General features: G+C 37.6%; 1 protein-coding gene across 2 annotated transcripts in view; it reads left to right on the forward strand.

Moving 5' to 3' along the window:
* Positions 1-21,048, forward strand: part of LOC131071809 (phosphatidylserine decarboxylase proenzyme 1, mitochondrial) — a 153,795-nt gene that overhangs the window by 115,842 nt on the left and 16,905 nt on the right. For both annotated transcript variants that reach the window (XM_058007767.2, XM_059207280.1), the window contains one exon: positions 6,927-7,004. In XM_058007767.2, coding sequence (XP_057863750.2) covers positions 6,927-7,004 — 78 coding nt within the window. The remainder of the gene's footprint in view (positions 1-6,926; positions 7,005-21,048) is intronic.

The raw sequence follows: 21,048 nt of genomic DNA on the forward strand, positions 1-21,048 counted from the left end.
TGTCAGGGGGATCACTGGATAGCAGGCTTTGCTTAAGTCAGTGTGAGTCCGCGATGCTCCAGAATTAGGGTTTATTTGAAAGTCTCCCTTAAGCTTAGTTTCTGCTCTTGTTGCTTATGGTGTCAGGTGGTCATTGAATTTTGATTGGGGAATTTTGTCTTTTGAAGGTCTAAATTGGGAAAATTTGGCTAGGACATGGAAGGAAATGGATCAAGGATCTAGCCTAGGGCAAAGTCAAGTAGAAAAGGAGGTGAATTAAGCCTAAAAAGAGGAATTTCGCTCCTGACCCTTCCAAAGGGTCTAGAGCGAATTTCTCCACAGGACACCCCACCTTAACCCAGGCTATGAGCTAACCCATTCCTAGCCTTGAATGAAGGTAAAAGCACTTGTTCGAATGAAGAAATGCGAAAAAATGAAGTCAGGATCATAGCCTAAGGTGAATTTCGCTCCTGATCCTTCCAAAGGGTCCAGAGCGAAATTCATATAAAACCTTATTTTCTTCACAAAATCTCTAAATGGATGCCAAGGTGAACTTGATAGAGATCAAAGGAGGCCTAACAAGTTATGTCCAAGCCAAGGAAAGGAGAAGGGAATCAAGAAATGAGCCTAAAATGAGAATTTCGCTCCTGACCCTTCCAAAGGGTCCAGAGCGAAATTCATATTTCCTCTATTTTGCTCTTTGGCATGACCAAATTTGTAACTTCTAAGACATGGTTTGGGGGCCTTAGACACGTTTGCCTTGAGGAGGAGGTTTAAGGCTTTGAAATGATGAAAATCAACCTGGGAGGAGAATTTCGCTCTTGACCCTTCCAAAGGATCCAGAGCGAAATCCTCCATTTTGCCTTCCTTTGGCCTTAAAAACTTAGTTTGACCTTGCCTAGACCCAGTTGGATGATGGATTGTTTGGATTGCAATAGAAGGAAGTTGATTTGATCAAGTTTGGAGGAGAATGAAGTGAACCGAGGTGAGAAACTAGCCAAGGATAGGGATTTCGCTCCTGACCCTTTCAAAGGGTCCAGAGCGAAAATCCCCTTAAACCTCAATTTCTCACTTATCAAGGCCAAGTTTTGAGTCCTAAGGCATGTATGGAAGTATTTTGACTTGTTCTAAGTCTTAGGAGGTGAGAAAAGGTGGATGAGATGAAGGATTCTAGACTAAAAGATGAATTTCGCTCCTGACCCTTCCAAAGGGTCCAAAGAGAAATTCTTGAAAACACTCCTTTTCCCCTTTGCCAAAGTCAGAACTAAGATGGAGATGCAAGAAGAGCGACCCATGTTTGCCTCCCAAAGAAGATTAAAGTTGGAAAAATCAAGAATCAAGGTCAAAAACATGATTTTCGCTCCTGACCCTTCCAAAGGGTCTAGAGCGAAAATCCTTATAGCTCTTGTTTTCTTCCTTGTTTTGGCTAGGTGTTGACATGATGGAGGATGAATGGGTATGTTCTTGCCTTGAGAGGGAGTTGGATGCTTTGGATGATCAAGATTTTGCCTAAGAGATGAATTTTGCTCCTGACCCTTCCAAAGGGTCCAGAGCGAAATTCACTATAAACCTCATTTGCTACCTTGAATGGGCTTAAAACCTTGTTCCTTAAGTGGAAAATGATCTATGTTTGCTCCCAAAACAAGATTGAAGTTTGAAAAACGAACAATCTAGCCCAAATCATGATTTTCGCTCCTGACCCTTCCAAAGGGTCCAGAGTGAAAATCCTCCTAGATCTCATTCCCTTCCTTGTTTGACCAAATTTTGACATCCAAGGCATGATGAAAGGAAGATTGGACATGTTTTTTGCCTTTGAGAATGTTTGAAGCGTTGAAGAGTGAGGATTTTGTCCAGGAAGGTGAATTTCGCTCCTGACCCTTACAGAGGGTCTAGAGCGAAATTCTTGCAAACCTATATTTTTAACCTTGCTTGGGCTTGAAACCTTGTTCCTTGGGCGAAAAGAGATGAAATTTTACCTTGCAATGAAGATTGGATTGAAAGGATGAAGAATCAAGTCTAGAAATGGAAATTCGCTCCTGACCCTTCCAAAGGATCCAGGGCGAAATTGTGCAATACCTATCTTTTCCCTCAATTTTATGCCAAGTCTAGGGTGGTCCAAGGTGAATTAGGATTGGGGGTGTCCTTAGGTGTGACTTTGACTTGCCAGAGATTATCAAATTTAAAGGAATTGAGCCAAATCATGAATTTCGCTCCTGACCCTTCTAAAGGATCCAGAGAAAAATTCCTAAAATCACTTATTTTCCTTACAAAGTCAAGTCAAACTTGGGTTTTTATAGCTTGCATGAATGTGAGGATTGATGTTCTTGCCCTTTTGAGGTTGGTTGAGGTTGAAAGATGGAGGAATAAGCCTAAAACAAGAATTTCGCTCCTAACCCTTCTAAAGGGTCCAGAGCGAAATTCTAAAATCCATCTATTCCTTTCATATTTGTGCCAAGCCAGGCCTAGACAAAGATGGTAGAAGCCCTTGAGATTGCCCTTGAATGGATTGTTGTCTCCAATAATGATGATTTTGGGCTAGAGGAAGAAATTCGCTCCTGACCCTTCCAAAGGGTCCAGGGCGAAATTCATTATAGGTCCTGTCCCTGGCCATGATTCCTAGCGAAATTCTCTTTTCTAGTCATTTTGAGATCAAACAAAATGTTGCAAGCATGGGAAAGGGATCCAAAGATGAGATTCCAAGTATAGAAAGTGAAAGAAATGGAGTTGAGTGAGGGAAAACAAGCATAGAGAGAAATTCGCTCTTGACCCTTCCAAAGGGTCCAGAGCGAAAAACACTAAAACCATCCTTTTCTCCAAATTTTGAGTGAAGTCAGGCCTAGACTAGGGTGAGAGAAGCTATTTGGAATGCCTTGGAAAGATATTTGACATTAAAAATAAAAATTTTGAGCTAAAAGGTGAATTTCGCTCCTGACCCTTCCAAAGGGTCCAGAGTGAAATTCTTTAATCTACCTATTTCCGCCTTGTGTCAAGTCAAGACTTTGAGTCCTAAGGCGTGATTGAGGTTGAAATGATGTTGCTTTGCCCTACAAGATAAATTGGAGTGAAGGAAATGAAGAGCTGAGACCTAAAACTTGAATTTCGCTCCTAACCCTTCCAAAGGGTCTAGGGCGAAATTCTTATGGAGCCTGTCCCTGGAAAGAATCTTGAGAAAACTTCATTTTGATGTCTTCTTGTTGATGATTTAAGGTATAAAATGCTATGTTAGAATAAATATGTTGTGTCCTTAATCATCTTATGGTTTGTCTTGCAGATGAAAGAAGACCAGGCCAGATCAAGGACGACCTCCTCCAGTCCAGCATCATCAGGGACGACCTCCTCCAGTCCAGCATCATCAGGGACGACCTCCTCCAGTCCAGCATCATCAAGGACGACCTCCTCCAGTTCAGCATCATCAGGGACGACCTCTTCCAGTCCAGCATTTCAAGGAAAGGTTCACCATCCATCCTGCACATCAAAGACAAAGGAGGTTAAAGCAAGGGTCCGTTGAAGTAGCCAATAGTTTCAGAAGAGTTAATTAAAGTTATCTTTTCAGCATCATCAAATTGAAACATCAACCAAGTTGCAAGTGTCGGACAGGGTGGCGTCCCAGTCATCATTCTTCCAGTTGGATTGGTCCACCTCAGCGTGTCCAGATTCAATGTACCTGACTCATCAAAGATGACACAAACTTTGATGTACCTACCCCAGTTATCCATTGGTCGAATATTCCAGAGAAGACATGTGTCCAAATAATGCAATTTTTTCATTGGCTAGAATTACGTTTGTTGTAACAAACTCTAATTAGGGTTTTCATTGTAAAATCTCGATCATTGATCTCAAATTGATCCGAGCCATTGAATTGTATTGAGAGCACTATATAAGCCCTGACTCCTCATTTGTAAAGGCTAATAGTTAGTCAATAGTTGATAGTGGGTGAATAGTTAGCAATAGTGAATAGTCAGTTGATAGAATAGCAATTAGAGTAAATTAGGAGGACAAGGCAAGAAATTGTTGCCAGTGATTGTAAACAAACTCCATTTTCATTGAAGTTATGGTGAAATGTGTTGTTTCGTTGCAATATGCATGGTCTCTTGTTGAATCTTCATTTTAGATGATAGATAATTAAATTGAATGAAAGAAGTTGTTGAATGCACTTGTATGGAATCCATCTAATCCATACCACTAGCCTCTTACTAATTGTAAGTGCACCCTGCGTGGTCAAGTGGCATAAAATGAGCTTAATCTTAAGTCGTTACACGTCTATTGTTCATGCATTATCTTGAATGGTGATCAATGTCTGATGGTGTACGATTTGAACGTATTGAAAGCATCCCTTAGAAGATCGCATTGAGTTGGTGTCGGATTGTTCAAGCCTGATGGTGAGACCCAGCCCAGTAGGACTCCACCTAGTCGTTCATCCATCTTCTCGCATTCTAGGTAGTAGAGTAGACTTCCCGAACCCTGCATCTTTTACCATTTGTTTGTCTTCCAATTAGTAAATAGGACTTGTGATTCTAGCAAATCAGACGTTCAGGTCATCGAGTGTAAGTCCCCTTGTGATTCCAACAAATCACATCATACCATGAAGAGCTTATCCACGAGTAGAGATCCTACATAACAGAACCTTGAAGTTTCTCCGATTGATCCTTCTGTGATATCTTTAGCATTCGGGAACTTTATTCAAGAGAGGATAAGATACCTCTGGGTATTTTATTCTGTGTTTGGTTGTGTACAAAAGACACATCAACAGTACCTAACATGGCCTAGTAGTCGGGACTCATCTTGCATTGCTTAGTTTCATTGTAGACTTAAGTGCATTCCCCTAAGTTGCACTTAAGGGGGGGTGTTGGTGTAAATAATTATTCATCTTGGATATTATTACACTTAAGTTTACTTAGGAAATGCATTTCATAGTAGTTTGGGTATGAGACACTTGGGTGTTTGTGCCACATTGGGATAGTGTGTGTAGGAGAAATTCCACCTTTTATGGTGTTGATCTTGTTACTACTTTATCATAGCCACTTATTGTGGAGTGATAATTCCACTTTCGGTGGGTGATCCACCTCATGTGGACTATTATATTGTTTCTCCTACCTACCCACACCTATTTCCTACCTACCCTTGTTTCTTATTGAGCCACATGTCATGTTTGTGTGCTCACATATCCATATAGCCTTGCGTATATAAGCAGGCTCATATTCATTGTAACTATTGAACTATTGATCATTTTCTATTGTTTAGAATACAGTTTATTCTTGTCCTATATTGTGTCTCTATTTTGTACATTTCATTGAGCTCTTGATCTTGGCAAAATCTCACAATTTTGAATTGCCATAAATTACCTCTTCCTGTTAAGATTTGTTTCCTATGATAAGTAATGTTTCAGTAACCATAAGCTTTATGTTACTAGTTTGACTTATTTGCAGACCTTGTCAGTACTGAAATAATTTGTTCAAACAGTTTGCAAGGAGTAGTTGTTGTAAACTTTGCAAGTCCATGTAAAACATTAATTGGAATTTGTTGCAATATTTAGGCTGGTATGGAATGGGGTGGCACAATCAGGAGGAATCTCAAGATTATTTATATGAGACTACTACACTTTGTATTATAATGTATAAGAGCATCTATGCTATGTACATTGTAAGGTGTGCAAGAGATTTTATGGTGTGTGTAAGAGAATGTAAGGAGGGTACATAGCAGACTTGGAAGAGCATCTTTAAACAGTAATTATAACATGCATAAGAGCATCTTGTAAGGGTTTTCAAGGGACCAAATTGGAGTGCCCAAGTTTGGTGGGTGGACTGCATCACTTGGGATTTCAATTCTATTCTTGGGAGACGCATTCATAAGTGGGGGCATTGGTTTTTTTGTCTCCAAATTAGGTCCCTTGTTTTTACTCATGGTATCGGATGGTTTCCTAGATTGCCTTGGCCTATATATTTGATGTGAGGGATGGAGTTTGCATGCTCTCTGATTTTGTAGGAGTCATGCAACTGGAATTGCTCTAGACATATTGTTGAAGATCTCCATTGAAACACTGAACTCTGCATTGTCTTGTAATCCTATATTTGAGATGAATACATTGAGTGCATTCCTTTGTTACTGATGTTTTTCCTGTAAGAGTTTTCCTAGGATATATCTTGTAGACTTTTGCTATTAAAGTTGTTACTTAATGTAAATTTGTGCAGATCAAAACTATTATCATTATTTTTCTCTTAGGATTAACCTAGGATCTTGCTATTTCCTTTCCATATTTTGTTCATTATCTACCATTTAGCTCTTAATGAACTCGCACAGGGCACACTTGCTAATCTTCCTTGTTATATGCTTATTATCATCATCTGGATGTGTTTCTAAATTTTACAGCTTATGTTTGAATAATTTCATTTTAATTCTTTGATAGAAATGCATATTAGGCATTTTCTAATTCATTTTGTCATATACATAAGATTTGTTGTGATGTTGTCTACTCAATTAGAAGACCATTTACTAGGTGAATGTCTTTTTTATGAATTGACACTTACGAAAGGTTAACATGAATTGGTTACATGTAGATCCTTCCTAGCCAAGTTTTTATTTGTTTATTAAGCTCTTGTTGCATTTCTTCCATAAGTGTTTTTACCATTTGTGCCATCTATTTGGGGATTATCATGAACATATCTACCTTCTTGTTAATTTGAACATCTGTGCTGCTGTTTGCCTTTATTCATGTCAAATATCTATTTGCATCAGCTTGTCATAAATTTAGCTTCCGGTTGTGTGTCAAGGTCATAGAAATTGAAATTGAATGATTTTTTCATTTAGGGTTTAACGTTTAAGTTATTCACACAATCATGAGTTAGCATGTCATGTGCTTCAGAAAAACTTATAATTTTACAGGCAAGTCCTGCTTGCAATTTTAGTTTCTATGTTCTCAAGTTTTAAACTGGTTTACTTTTTATGACTAGGTGGTGCTTGAAGGCAAGTGGTCTGAAGGATTTTTTGCTGTTGCTGCAATCGGTGCAACAAATGTTGGCTCTATTGAGGTACCAGTCTTGTTGAACCGTTTTAGAAAAAATATATTTTTGTTCACGTAGTAGTTTATCTCATTATATCTGAAAAAAATGTTACCTGGTCTTATCAAATTTGGTGGGTATTTCTTCATTGATGAGAGCTTCATTGAAGAGGGATTTCATGCTTATGTACCCTTTGCAATGACAAGATTTCATTGAGAGATGGTGCTTATGTTTCATAGGCCCTCCTAAGAAGTCAAGTGATTTGTTAAGTTATAAGTACATGCTTTTAGTGACATACTACCCAACTTAATGGGTTAAAGCTTTAGTTGCACCCAACAGTTCAATATGATAAATTTCTTTTATGAATAGAATATTACTTCATTCAATTTGATCGACTAGTATTAAATGGGTTGGTTTTTGTAGCACTTGACGTAGGAATTCAAGATTTTCTATTTGTTAACCTTTTAATATGGTAATGTTTCCTTTTTTAGCTATATTTTTTTGTGAGCTTTTGGCCAGTTTCTGAGTTTTCCCACAAGCTTCTAGGTGTGTTGGGAAAACTCTAAACTTCTCAGAGAATGCTGGTTCTATATATTAGGATTTTTTTATTTTTGGCGATGAGCCTAGTTGGTAGCATGGATCATTATGGCACTTTCAAAAGTGTTTTTGGACTCCTGGAGTGTTCTCCAAACTTCTTGGAAAGAATGTCTATTTTTAGTAAGTCACTCTGTTAGCTTTGATCATCATCAGACATCTTCAGTATCATCCCAATGTGATCAAAGTTTGATTACGATTAAGTTTTTTTGCTTTCTACAAATTGGATGAGTTATTTAATGACCATAGCAGCAAAAATCATTTGGGGAAAAGATTGGCAAACCAAAAGTATATTATTTTTTGAAAACATTGGGAAAAAATTGGTTTAAAAAAAAAAAAAAAAAAATTTTAGAAAAAGAGAAACTTTAAAAAAATAAAAATTTAAGGGCATTTCCATAGCATAGAGATATAGAGAGCAAATAAAATAGAGTTCAATGGGACCTGTGAATTGTAGAATGAAGTAATTGGGATCAAAACTTAACAGACAATAATCCAGCTACTGTTAGGAATTTAGTAAAAGTGGAAGCCATTTTGAAGTGATCCAAGAATTTCATTGTGATTGAGGCAAGGAGTTTTGTAGGGTTAATTCAATATTTTAGAAATCTTACCAAATCATATTTCATACTTGCAATGCTTTATATCATAGCAGCAAAAATTGTTTGGGGAAAAAATCGGCAAATCAACAGTATAAGATTTTTTGAAAAAATGGGTTAAAAATCTAATTTAAAAAAATCGTAAAAAATTATAGAAAAATAGACACAAACAACTTTTTTTCTAAACTTAAGGGCATTTCCATAGCATAGAGATATAGAGATTAAATAAAATAGAGTTTAACTTATAAATTGTAGAAAATAGATTTTTGTTGTTTATATTCATATTGCTGATTATAGACACAAACTACTTTTAAAAAAAACTTAAAGGGCATTTCCATAGCATAGAGATATAGAGAGTAAATAAAATAGAGTTTAACCCATGAATTGTAGGAAAATAGATTTTTGTTGTTTATATTCAGTTAACTTTTTAAAAGGGCAGTCACCAAATACACCAAATAGTTATCTAAGTCTGAAATCAAAGATTAGAAAAGTCTATGAAGTAGCTGAGATCAAAATTTATCAGACAACGATCCAGCTATTGGTAGGAATTTAATAAAAGTGGAAGCCATTTTGAAGGGATCCAAAACTTTCACAGTTTCATTGTGATTGAGGCAAGGAGTTTTCTAGGGGTAGTTCAATATTTGAGAAAGCTTATCAAATCATATTCCACAGTTGCAATGCTTTATATTCCCTGATGGCAATTGGTAAGTCTTTTATATGGGGTAGAATTCAACAAAAGGCATTTGTTTAGCTGAAGTAAAAGATTAGAAAGCCACTGGTTTTGGCAATACCTACCTTGCAACTACTATTTTAGGTAGAGACAAATTTTAATGATTAGGTGTTGGAGGCTGTTTTATTACAAGTATGTAAGCTTGTTTGTTGTTATTCAGATTTATTTCGTGGAGCACTTTGGATATATTGCTCACATGATGAATTGTATGTCTTTGTTTGAGCAAAAATTAACTATATCAATTATAAATTAAAAATCATATATCTATATCTATATATATATCTATATAAATTAAAAATCATATATCTATATCTATATCTATATAAATTAAAAACCATATATCTATATCTATATCTATATACATTTATTGCTGTGGTAGAAACACTCCGTTGGTGAAGCAGCCACTAAGATTCAAACCCCTGCTGGGCCATTGAACTTGCAAGCCTTCTGCTTTTGTTGGGCCTTTCAGCTTGTGGGTTTGAACAGGTGAAGTTTGGGGAATGATGACCACTTCAAAGTCAAGCAAGGTGGCGAACGCTTCCAGGCATACACAGATAAAAAATGAACAAAAGGGATTCCTCCCCAAGTCAAAGATCATTTCAAAGTGGAGGGAAGTTAGTGACATCAACTCATGAACATTCAAGTTGGAAGAATTCAGGAAAAGAATATGTGGTCACGATGGACATCCTTCATCAGTTGTCACCAAGAAGATAGTTAGAAGTGGAATTGTGGTAGCTGCCGGTTTGCCTCTTGCTATCCAGTGTTTGGAGCTGATCATTGAATTTGCAAAACACTACGATGCCAAAAGAAGAGCATTTGTTGCACTTGATGATAGACTCTTGGCAAATCTCACCGTTGAAGCAATTGGTGAGGCTTTTGGAATCCCCGTGTTTCAATCCATGATCTTCAAGACTAAGAAAAGGGTGGCCATGTTCTATGACTCCGGAATAGAGGAGTGTGTTGGAATCATCAACAAAAAGTGGATGCAAAAGCCAAAGCCTCACCATTCCAAAATGCCCAAGCAGCTTATCAACATGGACTTCAAGCAAGAGTACGCTGATCTTGTGCTGATGATGAGCCGGATTATGGGATGTCCACAGGCATACATCTTTGAGCCATGGATGTTTTACTTCATTGAGGAAGTGATGGATGCCATAAAGATGGTGGATTGGGCAAGGATGATCAATAACAACCTGGACGAACAACTAAAGAATTTGAAGCAGTCCCAATCCTTCTACATGAGCTCCTACATTGTTCATATGGTGGCAAGAATGGACAAGTTCAGTGGATTATCAAGCAAAGGACCCATGGGATGCAGTCCAAGGCAATTAAACGACACCTTTACTATGCACATTGTCTGGTCCTTATAGGGACATGTTCACACAAGGGTGTCATAGGAAGTGAGGAAATTGGTGAAGAAGTACGAGGCTTGGTTCATCTAGTTTTCGAGATTTACTTACATCCAAGTCCAGGGATTTTCTTCCCAGCCCTATAGGCTCCCAAGATACCCAACAGATAAAATGGTGCTGCTTGAATTAAGGAGACGCCTGATTGCCTGTAACAAGATTCAAAAAAAGAAAGGTGGGCTCAAATTTCCGATCGTCATGGGAAATTATTATGAATTGTGCCCATTATTGGCAACAACAGAGGAGCTGCAATTCTACCACGTCACACCCCACACTGCAAGATCGGATTTTGATTTGTACAATAAGATAAGAATGGTGTCTGGCATGAGGCACAAGCATGGGATACAACTGGAAGATTATTGGGCTAATGCCATCTATGATTTTGAGATCAAGAAAAGAATGTTTTCCAAGTTGTCTCTAAAGATGATAGGGATATGCTAAATCATCCAAGTGCCAGATCAGGTAGAAAACAATGCGAACACTGTTCACCTTGATTATGAAAAGGAAAAAGATAAGCCAATCCAAGCACGTAACTGGTCATAACCAGAAATTAGGTTCTTTGAGGACAAAAACCCTTGAAGAAATTGTGAATTGGACAGAAACCCAATTCACTATTGGGGAAGATCTACACAGGGTCTTCATCTGGGCATCATTGGACTTCAGTACAGGTTGATTTGCACTCAGATTTGGTTACAACAGTGAGATATCATAATATAATTGCAGATCATAGATTTTTATTAGCATATATCAGCATTCCAGTGCAACCTTAAGCCAACCGTACCTTTCCCATTGCTGGACGTACCATTCAGCAGACTCCAGGTTGCAAGTATTGGCCGTACCAGCTCAGATAAGGGTTGAAACTTGTATGATCTTCATTGTCGGCATCTTCTTGCATAGAATTGATGATTTCAGCAGGCTTTAGGGGTTCATTTTAGTCCAGATTGTTGTTTTTGTTAGTTAATTGAATAATCCTACCTAGGAGCCAAGCGTGGAACTCAGTTTTTGATAATTGTTGTAGGAGCAAATAAAACTATTTGGAGCCACCTTCAGCAGTTGGGAGCTCATAGATTGTGTTCTTCTTTCAATTAAACCCACTCCAGGCTAGGCGTTGGACTCGTGGTATGCAATTTTGTTGTCTCAGTAAATTAGAATTCTTAAATCTGAAAATTATTATATTGTAGTGCCTAAATCAGAATTCTGGAATTAATTATCAATCAATATTATTTCTGCATTTTGAGTTCAAAAGTTGTGGTTCATTGGCACTGTTTATGATTAAACCCTATACAATCCATTGGCAACAAAATCTCAAGCACAAAACTCAGTAAACAACCTTAAAATCTTCAATCAGCAGCATAAAAATCAGAAAAATTTCAGTGCAACCTAGCTGGGGGTCTTTCAACGAAGCCTAAATTAAAGAATTTGAGATCACACAAATCATCATGGTGCATGCCATTTTTCATGATTCTTTCACTTTTAACCATCCAAATCCTCCAAAATATGCTTGACTTTCATTATTCATGCTTTTATGTTTAAGCATTTTCAAAATTTTATGCATTTTTTCCCTCATTTTCATAAACTTGATGGAATGTACCCATTGGGACTCATTGGGTACCTAAGTCACAAGTCCTTTATCAACTTGACCAGTATTACTCTTACCAGCACCAACTAAACTGACCAGGCAAAAACTTTGGCAAACCTCAACAACTCAAAAAAAAATGTTAACTTCCTTAAAAAGGCATTAACTGGTCCTAGATGCTTTTATGTGCAAAATGGTCTTCACTCAACGTTTAGAAACCTTAGGCACCTGAACATAGAAAATCGGTAACATAATACATTTGTGAACATTGCAAAATACCAAAGAATTGTGCGTTTTCAGCAATTTTTGTGTTTCTTTGTTCCCACTTTACAATTATCCTACATCGACTTATTGTCATCCTTTAGTCAATTTAAAATCATCTTGCTTTACATTGTTCATTGGTTGATTTAGTTGGCAATAAAAACACAAGACCAGAAAACAGTGTCACAAGTTCCCATGAGGATTAAATCTTTTTGGCTTTTTGTCTGCGAGTGCTTGCCAAGTCTACAATCTATGATAGAGACAACCCTTTTAAGAGGGAAACACATTTAACTATTGTACATGGCTTACATAAATATTAATGTATACTCAAAATAATTTAAGCTTTTTGCAATGATACTCCAAGCTTTAGAGATTTGTGATATTAAGGTATCGATGCAGAGGAATCAAAAATCAATTTGCTTCATTGCATTTGTTGGAATTATTTCGATCGTTAAAAGAAGAAACAATTGATTCTTTGTATCTATTAGTGCTCTCCTACAAACTCTTCTTAGCGGCTTTTACTTTTTGCGAAGGACTTAATTTTAGTTTAAGGGGGCCATCTAGTTGTATTTCTTTTTGAGGGTTTGGCTAGAAGCTTAGTTCATAGGGTTCATCGAACTTCATGCTTGAAGTTAGAAATTTGGCAAACATAAAAAAACTTATGAAAAGCATTGAAATTTGTTTGAGTTTGTATGGAAAGAAGCAACCAAGGCTACAGTCAAGCCTTGGGTAGTAAACATTTTTTTTTTTGGCTAGGGCACGAGTCATTTCTGTCACAGCTAACAGTTTACAATTTACATGTTTCTTCCATTAGAACTAACAGTTTGAGATCCACACAAGATTGGAGCATCGACACCTTTAGACAACATTTTTTAGAGGGTTGAGCTCGCGCACAACACTCCATGCACCAAGCTTCTGTCTCACTCGACTCAAGAAGACTTGAGGAGCGTGCTGGTTGGACTATGCCTTGCAGAAGCTGGATCAAAGAAATTCAATGCAGAATTAAACCAAACAATTTGCAGCAAAGATCACATAGAATTACGCTACGCAACATAGAAATCTTTGCAATACACAAAGAACTACAACAATGCAAGAATTTACGCATACACACAAATTGGGGCAAAGAATCTGTTATTTATCCATTATGTGACAACACAATTACAAAAGCTTAGATTCGAAGAGCATAGGTTGGGTTACACCGATAATGCTTGGCCTTAAATGGATTCGCTCACACAACTATCTTAACCCCCATGAATGCAAAGCACTTGGCAACAAGAAGTCCCCATGCCCACAAGTTGCTCTCACTCTCAATGAATCTGTAATGTCCCCTTTTCTCCGAGTGATTACTTAGAAGAGATTATTAGCCTATTATATTCCCGTAGGCTAATTGGATTTAATTAAGGGATTAAATTAATTAATTAAATGTTAAATAGTCCTAAGTCCAATGGGATTATTTGAATATAATCAATTATAAGCTGGACATACTTTATTTTATAAAGTGACTTTATAATAATGTCAATGACAAATTATAAAGTAAAGTCACTTTTGAGGGGAAAAGTAAATTAAAAGAGAAATAAAAAAGTATTACTTTCAAAAAGGAAAGTATTATAAAAGGAGGAAAAAGTGCAATGAGGATTCATTCTCGACTTATTATTTTGAAAGAAACTTTTTCTTGAGAGCTTGAGAGCTTTAGCTTTCAGGTTCAGCAAACCCTAGGACAAAAACCTTAGAGCTTTTGGCTACTTGGGCAAAAACCTGGATCAGCTCCCTTGGTGAATTCATCTCAGGATTCACAGTTGCACATCATTGTTCAGTTTTCATGGAGATTTGATGATCTATCTTGCAGATTTTTCAGAGGGTTTGATATCTTATATATTAAATGGAGACATTTCGTTATGTGTTACATGATGGCATTATGCATTCTCTGATTTGTAACAGCAGCATGTGTTTATAAACAGCAATACATTTCTATATCAAAAGAATACCCATTGACTTATTTAGATTCTTTGCATTTCGTTGATTCGTTTTCTTGGAAATCTATATTGTTCATCTTGCATGCTCAATCTGCATGTTTGCATGTTGCAATATTACATTATGTTGAAACAAAACATGAGCAAAAATCAAAACCCAAATTAGATTTGAAGCATTATCCAAGTCTGAGAAATTATAGTGTTATCAGAGTTGGTATTCCTGCTAGCCTGTTGTGTTTATCAGTGCATGACAGAGATTTCAATTGCATGTGAGTTAGCTGTTCTTGCATGTCAGTTTGGAGGTGACTCAGGCTCTTGCATGTCAGTTTGGAGGTGATCCAGTGTCTTGCATGTTGCTTCCTATCAGTGCATGTCTTCTACTTAGATAACCAGATATTTGCATAACAGTTTAAATCAGTTTTATGAAGTGGGTTTCTTTTGGATGCCATTTCCAAATAAGTACAGATTTGTGGGTCTGATTGCATGGCAGTTCAGATTAGTTCCAGAAGGTGGGTTTACTTTGTATGTTAGATTTTAGACTACCCAGATGTTTGCATGCCATTTTGGAGCCTTGCATGATAGTGGGCATTTGTTGCATGTTGAGTTTGAGCATTTTCTATGGGAGCCAATGACAGAGGAAAAAGATACCAAGAGAGTGTAAGGAAAAGAGAAGCTGAATAGTGGGAGAAATGGCTTTTTGATACGTCAGTTCAGCACATTGAGACTTATATAGAGGAGACTACAAGTGTAGGTGACACTATGGGTGATAGACGAGGAGGTAGTTAGAGTCCCCGACGAAGGGATTTTCATGGACAGCAGGATGATTTGCATGTACGTCAGTTTTTGAGGACACTTGTTGATACTCAATAGTTGATTGTCCAGTCTTTGAATAGGATTGTCGGTACCCTTGACAGATTGGAGTTGGATTGGCCTAGAGATAGGGGTGATAAAAATGCTAGACATCACAAACATGATAGATATTTTCAGTTGCTAGTAGCCATGAGAGAAGCAGGATCTCTTCGGTGGTTGATAGTGTGATGGAATCTCCTAGACACGAGAGGAGACATACTTGTTCAACTGACAGGCCTTTGCAGCCTACAAGTGATCATATGGAAGGCAAAGATTATTCATCATGTAGGATTCTTAAAGAAGGTGAGACCCTGTTCACAAGATCACTTCCACTATATGAGAGTTTGGATCAAGAGGAGGCACCTAAAGAGGGTGACAAATTGTACAAGGAAACAATGATATTCAATGGAAAATAATTGCTTGGTTCATCCATAAGTGAGGTTTGTAAAATTTTTTATGAGAAATTTAATAAGCATTCTACAAGAGATGAAGAGATTCTTGTGAATGTTGAAAACATGACACAAAGGTATGACATCCATTCTGATTTTGCAACAGCAGTTCTAAATCCTTGCTTCATCATGAGGTAGCATCCATTACACATGAAGATGATGGTATTGTTGAGTCTTCCAATGTTGGAACTGAAGTTGAAGGTGTCAAACATGAAGTATATATTGTGGATTCAAGCTGCAAAGGTTCTAATTTTGTACATCATACTATGGAAAATGTTAAAAGGACACAAGATACGTGTGGTGGGTAGTTACAAAGAGCTAAGGAGGCAAAGATGCTTGCTGCCAAGCAAGACAGCACCTACAAGAGGTCAAGGAACGATGCAACCAGCTAGATAATGCAAGGAAACAAAGGGAATCATACATTAGATCATTATTTCTTCCAAGAGAAGAATGTATACAAGTTGAGTGTGCAAAGGAAGATCTTCTTGAGGTAAGCAAACAAGAAGAACATGTTGATGTGTGTGAACAAGAGAAGAGGTATGATTCTGAAAATTCAGTTTGGGTATTTTGTTTGCATCTGAGGTTCATGATTTTCCTCTTTTAGAGAGTCCTTCGAAGGTTCAAAACTATGATGATAATGGACACACACTTGGTGGACCAGCCACTAGTGTTATACCTATTCTTGTAGAAGGAAACATTATTGATTCCGTTTTGGTTAAACATGTATCATCCACAATGGAAGAACATTTGCTAAGATCGTGAGGCATTTTGTCTTAGAGAGCTGATTATAGAGACTAAGAGATTGCCTAATAGGAAGATCTTACAATTTGATAATGTTTGGTTTGTTTTGCATACTACACTGTGGAGATGGTTAGTAATGAAAAACAGATCAGCTTTAGCAGCTAATAATTTATATTATTGCAGCACGATACACCTCATAGGCCAGCACTCGTGAAGGAACAATCTTCCCTCAAAAAAGATACTAGAAAGAGCAATGAAGACACTTTGGAAAGGTTCCGGTCTTTTGAGTTGGGACAGCAGTCTTGTGACATCACATGGGCACAAATCCAAGAAGGATAGTGGTGACAAGAAGTGTAGCATGGTAGACATTCATGAGTAGATAGATAAGTATGAGGTAAAGGGTGAAACCTCAATTTGCCAACAATCTGATTTCATACCAGTGGTTGAAGAAGGGCATGAATCAACTTGTGATGTTGTTACCTTGATGGAGTATGATGATGACATAGATTCAAGACATGAATTCTACAAGATAGGGTTGCCAAGTGTATGCAAGTGTACTCTAGCATTGAAGACTTCAAAGGCACTGAAAGAAAAGGTACAATCAGCTCTAAATCTCTGATTAAGGCCAGCAGCACTATCTCTCTTTATACTCATGAGTAAGCTGTCTATACTCATGAAAATGTAAGTGCTATTGACTCTCCAATTAATGGTGTACAAGATGCAAAGGTTAGACATAAAATTTGTGATAATTCATACTATAAGAGGACTGAATTTGTAAACTTTGGGACAGTAACATTAAATCAGTCCCAAAGAATGATAGAGAGTTGGCTGGAGAAGGCAAGGAATGCCATGTTGATGACTCATCAAGCCAAGCTTTATCTTCAACAAGATTGTGATTCACACGACTCCGGGGATGATGAGAAGCAAGAGCTCTCTAACATCCAAAATTCTGAGTTTTTAGTTGATGTTGACAATTTCATTGAGGTTTTATCATGATTTTATGGGTGATATGTTTAGTGGATCAACCACTCATGGTTTGACTTTGGGTATTAATGGAGACAACTACAATACAACTATGGATTTGTCACCTATTTTATATGCTTATGCAGCTGTTTATTGGTTGGTTTGTGACATAATTTTTATGGATTCATGGTTGACATGTGGCCGTCCTACATGGTTATACATTGCATTTTTTAGATTTATCTGGGTCTACATCAGTTTTTGGGTTGGATTGGAGTCTGTGGAGACACGTTCACTTGATAGAAGCCTTGAGGTGGGAAGTCTGACAGCTCTTGAACGGAGTTTTTAGTAAGTCACACACCTTGGGACAGCAGCCTATGATAGCATCTATGAAGTCACATTTGTAAGGTGCAAAATAAAGGAGTCTCATGTTGATGATCAGCCATCTCCCATCTTTACATGGTTTCATTCATCCTGTTGTTATGCAAGAACATGTGATAAGAATTGAAGAATCACATTGCATGCAAGGTTTGACATTATGCCTTTGCTTCATAACAATATAATTCCTTGATTACACTTGGAGAGTATATTTGGTAAATGAAGAAGACATCGCGGAGCATGTAGAGGACAGTAGTACTTCATGTTCGAAACTTTGGGTTTTGAGTTACATCACAAGGATAGAGGGCTGTTCTACATTTGTGAGCATGGAATTTTCAGCCATAGTTCATTAGGTTAGAGTTCTCACAATGGCAATAGATGGTTGTTTCACACTACTGATCACAAAGACTTCAGTTTGGTCCTTTAGGACAGCAACTGGTTGGAGGACTTGGAAAGATTGGGATCATTCTTTCTTTGTTGGAGGTTGGTATAGTGATTAGATTCCATCATCCTTTCATTGGAGGTACTTGCTGCATCATTTTGAGTGGGATTTCCAGCAGCATATGGTGGATTGACATGATTGTTGCAATGATAATTTTTCACATCCATGGGAGCTCATTCAGATTTAGATAGACATTTGGCATTGGTGGCATGATAAGGGACAGCTATTCCTTCACTTTTTGTTGGTGTGAGAGCATGCTGATTTGGGATCTTGGGATTGGCATGTTTGGTGCACTACTTCATTGGGATCATGATGAGTTGCTTCCCAGCTTTGGGAATAATGATGTTTATGTCAAAGTGAAGCAGCGGAAGCAAAGTTGCATGGACATGGGTATGGTATCCGATACAGATACGGCTATTTTTCAAGACCCGCAATATGGATATGGCTGGACACGTCATTCATAAAAAACACATACACATATTTAACACAATTTTCTAAGTTATTCAAGGAGATTTTCATTACTTCAAAAGCAATATAGACACATAATTGCTACAAAATAATGATAAGTTGATTTAACATTTTACAATATGCAAAAATAGAAGAGTTGCATTGGAAGATAACCCAAAAAATGGGTCAGTAAAATAGAAAAACATTTCATTTGTCTTTCTCATTTGGTGTAGGTTTTGTTAATACATTTTTAAAAAAAAATGCATTAATGAAGTTTTTTAAAATTAAATTTAGGAAGATTTACGTCAATTTAAAAAAAAAATCAAACCACACTAGTATTTAGCATGGTTGTAAACCAAGGATTTTTGGGCATGCGTGGGTACAACATTCGACGTGTATCTGGGCTGTATCGGATACGTATCCATTTTAGAAACGGGAACGGATATGGGAAAACGCGTTCCCAGGGAGGGACAAAGGAGTTTTCGGCAACTCTGAGCGGAAGCTTGAAGGAGATACACATGAGAAGACATACCAAGGTCCTAGATTAATTTGGGATCCAATTATTGGTTGGATCAAGCTTGAAAAACTCGGATTTTGCAATAACTCGGCAAGGCCAAAAAATTTTAAAAACTCGGGACTCGCCAAAACTCGGCAAAACTTGGCAACTTTATCGAACATTTGAAAATACATTTTTTTTTTATATATAATTCAAAAACACACATTTACACCAAATTTGTATAACATATATGATTTCCATGATATATAAATCAAATTTTTTTGGTAATACATAGCAACAAATGCAAGTATCATAGCATAAACCAAAAATCAAGTGCAGCATATGAATAAGAGTTCAATACATATCAATGTATCATAGTGACAGTCTCATAGAGTTATAGAGTCATAGACCACAAAGCAAGAACCTCTGAAATTGTGATTACATATCAAGTTCAAAGTTTGGTATCAATGAAAATAAGAAATCATAAATTGCGTCTACGACTAAAGCTCAAAACAGATTGTGGCCGCTGGGTGGGTGGTGCTGAAATAGTGGCAACATCCTCAACACTAACAGGTGCCTCTGCTGCATGATCAACCTCCTGCTCCTCCTCACGTGCTGCCACTTCCGCATCCCATTCCTCTCCTGCCCTCTCCAACTCACTCAGCTGCTCATTAGTAAGGAATGGATCCAAATCATTATCAACATCATCAGGAGAAGCAACCCATTCTGCTGCATATGGATCAATGTCATCCAAGTCAAGTGCTTCATGTGAATCTTGCCCTAGCACCTTCTTCTCATGTAATCGAATGTTGTACCGCACATAGACAAGATCATTCAAGCGTTGTTGAGTCAACCTATTGCGCTTTTTTGTGTGGATGTTCTCAAAAACACTCCAGTTGCGCTCACAACCAGAAGCACTACAAGGCTGTGATAATATGCGGATGGCAAGCTTTTGAAGATTAGGCGTTGTGGCACCATAATCTTCCCACCACAAATCTGCAAGGATACAAAATGTGATTTATAACTTGTAAAGATTTCAATAATCTTAAAGAGAGAAATAAATGGTAAAAATTAAACATATGTTTTTTTTTACCTGGTCGTAAGGTGGCTCTCCTACGTTTGCAATCAGGTGAAGAAAACAATTCCCCTAAGGCCTTCTTATAACTCTGCAACTCATCAAGTATCAGGTCTCGAAGGATCTCATCATCAACTAATCTCTGAATGCATGTGTCAAGGCCAATTCTAACCTCTGCATCTGCTCTGAAACTCGGAGAGTAAAAAAACTTGGGATTCAAGAAGTAGGCAGCAGCATGAATATGTTGGTGGAGTTGATGGTTCCACCTTCGATCAATTATTCGCCATATGGGTTCATACTTGGTCTTGTTTGACCCATACAAGTGTTGAATCGCCTCTTTGGCCTTATCCATGGCCTCATATAGATACCCCATGGAGTTATGATCCCCATCCACTATTCGTAGCATAGATGAAAAACTCGGCGAGCAATTCAAAAACTCGCGAGTAATCGCGATCCATAATCCCGCGCGAGTTAATCGCGGAAATACTCGGGGCGATTTTTTTATATACTCGCCGCGATTTTTTTGGCAAATAATCGCCGTTAATGGCCAAAACCCGCCCGAAACGTGGCACAAAATGCGAGAAAAACGCGACTTAAGTCGCAGGCAAAAAAAAAAACCGAAGTCTTTATTCCATTTCGCGGCTCGCGCGACTCCGGAAGGCAAAAAAACGCCACGCGATTTGCATAGGGTTTGCATTTGCACGCACGACCAGGTATCTTTTTGTATTGTTTCATTTCGAATACACAGTCATTTTGACTGTGTAATACACAGTCATTTGAAATGACTGTGTATTACACAGTCAAAATGACTATATTGTTTGCATTTGCACGCACGACCAGGTATCTTTTTGTATTGTTTTATTTCGAATACACAGTCATTTTGACTGTGTAATACACAGTCATTTGAAATGACTGTGTATTACACAGTCAAAATGACTGTATTGTTTGCATTTGCACGCACGACCAGGCATCTTTTTGTATTGTTTTATTTCGAATACACAGTCGTTTTGACTGTGTAATACACAGTCATTTGAAATGACTGTGTATTACACAGTCAAAATGACTGTATTGTTTGCATTTGCACGCACAACCAGGTATCTTTTTGTA

This window comes from Cryptomeria japonica, chromosome 6 (genome assembly GCF_030272615.1).
Source record: "Cryptomeria japonica chromosome 6, Sugi_1.0, whole genome shotgun sequence".
NCBI classification, from domain to species: domain Eukaryota; kingdom Viridiplantae; phylum Streptophyta; class Pinopsida; order Cupressales; family Cupressaceae; genus Cryptomeria; species Cryptomeria japonica.